Source organism: Sinocyclocheilus anshuiensis, unplaced genomic scaffold, assembly GCF_001515605.1.
Source record: "Sinocyclocheilus anshuiensis isolate Anshui unplaced genomic scaffold, SAMN03320099.WGS_v1.1 C32895680, whole genome shotgun sequence".
In the NCBI taxonomy this organism is placed as follows: Eukaryota; Metazoa; Chordata; class Actinopteri; order Cypriniformes; family Cyprinidae; genus Sinocyclocheilus; species Sinocyclocheilus anshuiensis.
The window spans coordinates 1-1,696 of NW_015621201.1; the positions used below are offsets into that span (position 1 = coordinate 1).

The 1,696-nt window shown below is 45.2% G+C and overlaps 1 protein-coding gene across 1 annotated transcript; it reads right to left on the bottom strand.

The window, feature by feature from the left end:
- Nucleotides 1-76: 76 nt before the first annotated feature.
- LOC107683141 (zinc transporter 6-like) lies at nt 77-1,477 on the bottom strand (the record flags this gene model as incomplete). The annotated part of the gene is made up of 4 exons (XM_016479221.1): nt 77-270; nt 352-400; nt 566-660; nt 1,442-1,477. Coding segments are annotated over 4 exons (304 nt in total), but the record flags the coding sequence as incomplete, so codon positions are not given.
- Between the last annotated feature and the right edge of the window lie 219 nt (nt 1,478-1,696).

The window sequence follows — 1,696 nt, forward strand, 5'->3', positions numbered from 1 at the left end:
TTGACCCTTATGACTGGTTTTGTGCTCCAGGGTCACATATATGCAGCAGTTAAAACGCACAGTTGTGGTAGGGATGTACAGTTACAGCAATAGAAGTGTTGTTTGTGAAGCATTTGTGACGTCATGTATAAGACAGTGCGGTCTCCTCACTTGATTTCGATGAGCATGTACGTGATGCCCAGAGCACAAGCTCCAGCGAGGTTGATCAGCACAAACGGGTTCATTCTGGGCAGGAGAAGGCTGCGGAGCGCCGGGATGAGTCCACACAGACTGCACACAAACATTCACACACTATGCATCATCTGCAGTGAATAACTCCGCATACATCATGGAGTGAGAAGAGTGCGCTACCTCCGGCTCAGATCGGCCACGTGCTCCTGAAGCCAGCTGGTGCTCGCGGCTACACACACACACACAGAGACACGGATCAGTTGTCTGTACCGCACTAACAGCAGCTAACGAGTGTTCAAAAATAAAGGCTGACTTAAGAAGTGAAAATTCAAAAAGTATCTTTACTTTTAGTCCGGCCACACTTAGAAACAGCTGTCTGTGGAAAAGACCTTACCTTCAGACACGAAGACGAAGGGCTTGTTCTTGACGGAGAGTAGAGTCAAGAGGTTAAAGAACAGAGCCACAGAAGTTCCCACCAGCAGACGCCCCCTAAAACAAGCACAGAAACAACCACACACAGCGCTCAGAGCGGCTTGTGAAGAGCTACAAACACTCCTTCATTCCCATTTAATTTGTCAGAAAAAGTCAGTGAATGGACTCGTAGCTGAACTTTAAAGTGGACTCGAGCCTCTTTTTATTTGTGATCTACTGTCTCAGTCTAAATCACATTCACACTGGTGTTTGAGGAAGCCAAACTAATTAGAATATAATAATAACAACAACAATGACAGCAGTTGCCATGTATTGTAAAAGAATTGCACTGTAAAATAAATGAAAATGAATATTTCATAGGCATATTATTTTTGCTTTACACTACAGCAGGGAAATGACAATACTTCTTTCCTAATTTCACACTTGAAAGAGATATGTTGAATTTTGGACCGTGAGCTGTCAGCTCTTTTGATCTGGGCATGATTGTACTTCAATGCTTACGACCAAACCAGAAGCGGGTATGAGCTTCAGTGAAGGCGTGCCATTCATCTTTAATGAAGTTCCACTAATTTGGAGTTCTCTCTAATGTTATGCTTTTGACAATGTGATAAAAGACTGGGCAAACTTGTTCCGCAAAAGAAATGGGCGTAGGTTTAAGCTGTACAAAATGTACATCGCAAGTGAATGCCATCGCCAATCCACTTTTTATATAGGACTTATGCAGTACTGTTTTTTGGTCATGTTTTCAGTCTTGTGTGTGTGTGTGAATGGTGAAAAGAAAAACATAAAGATGCAGAAAGGTTTGTGTGAGGATCAGGTCAGTGATTGTTGTACTCACGTGTGCACCTCGGGCTGCTCTACGAAACGCTCCACACTGAGGAAGGAGGAAGCACACAGTTAGCACACACACACACTCACTCGCTCGCTCGCTCGCTCGCTCGCACGCACGCACGCACGGACACACACACACACACACGCACACACGCACACACGCGCGCACACACGCGCGGACACACAGACACACTCAGAAACACACAGACACAGAAACAGACAGCCACACACACACACACACACACACACACACACACACTCA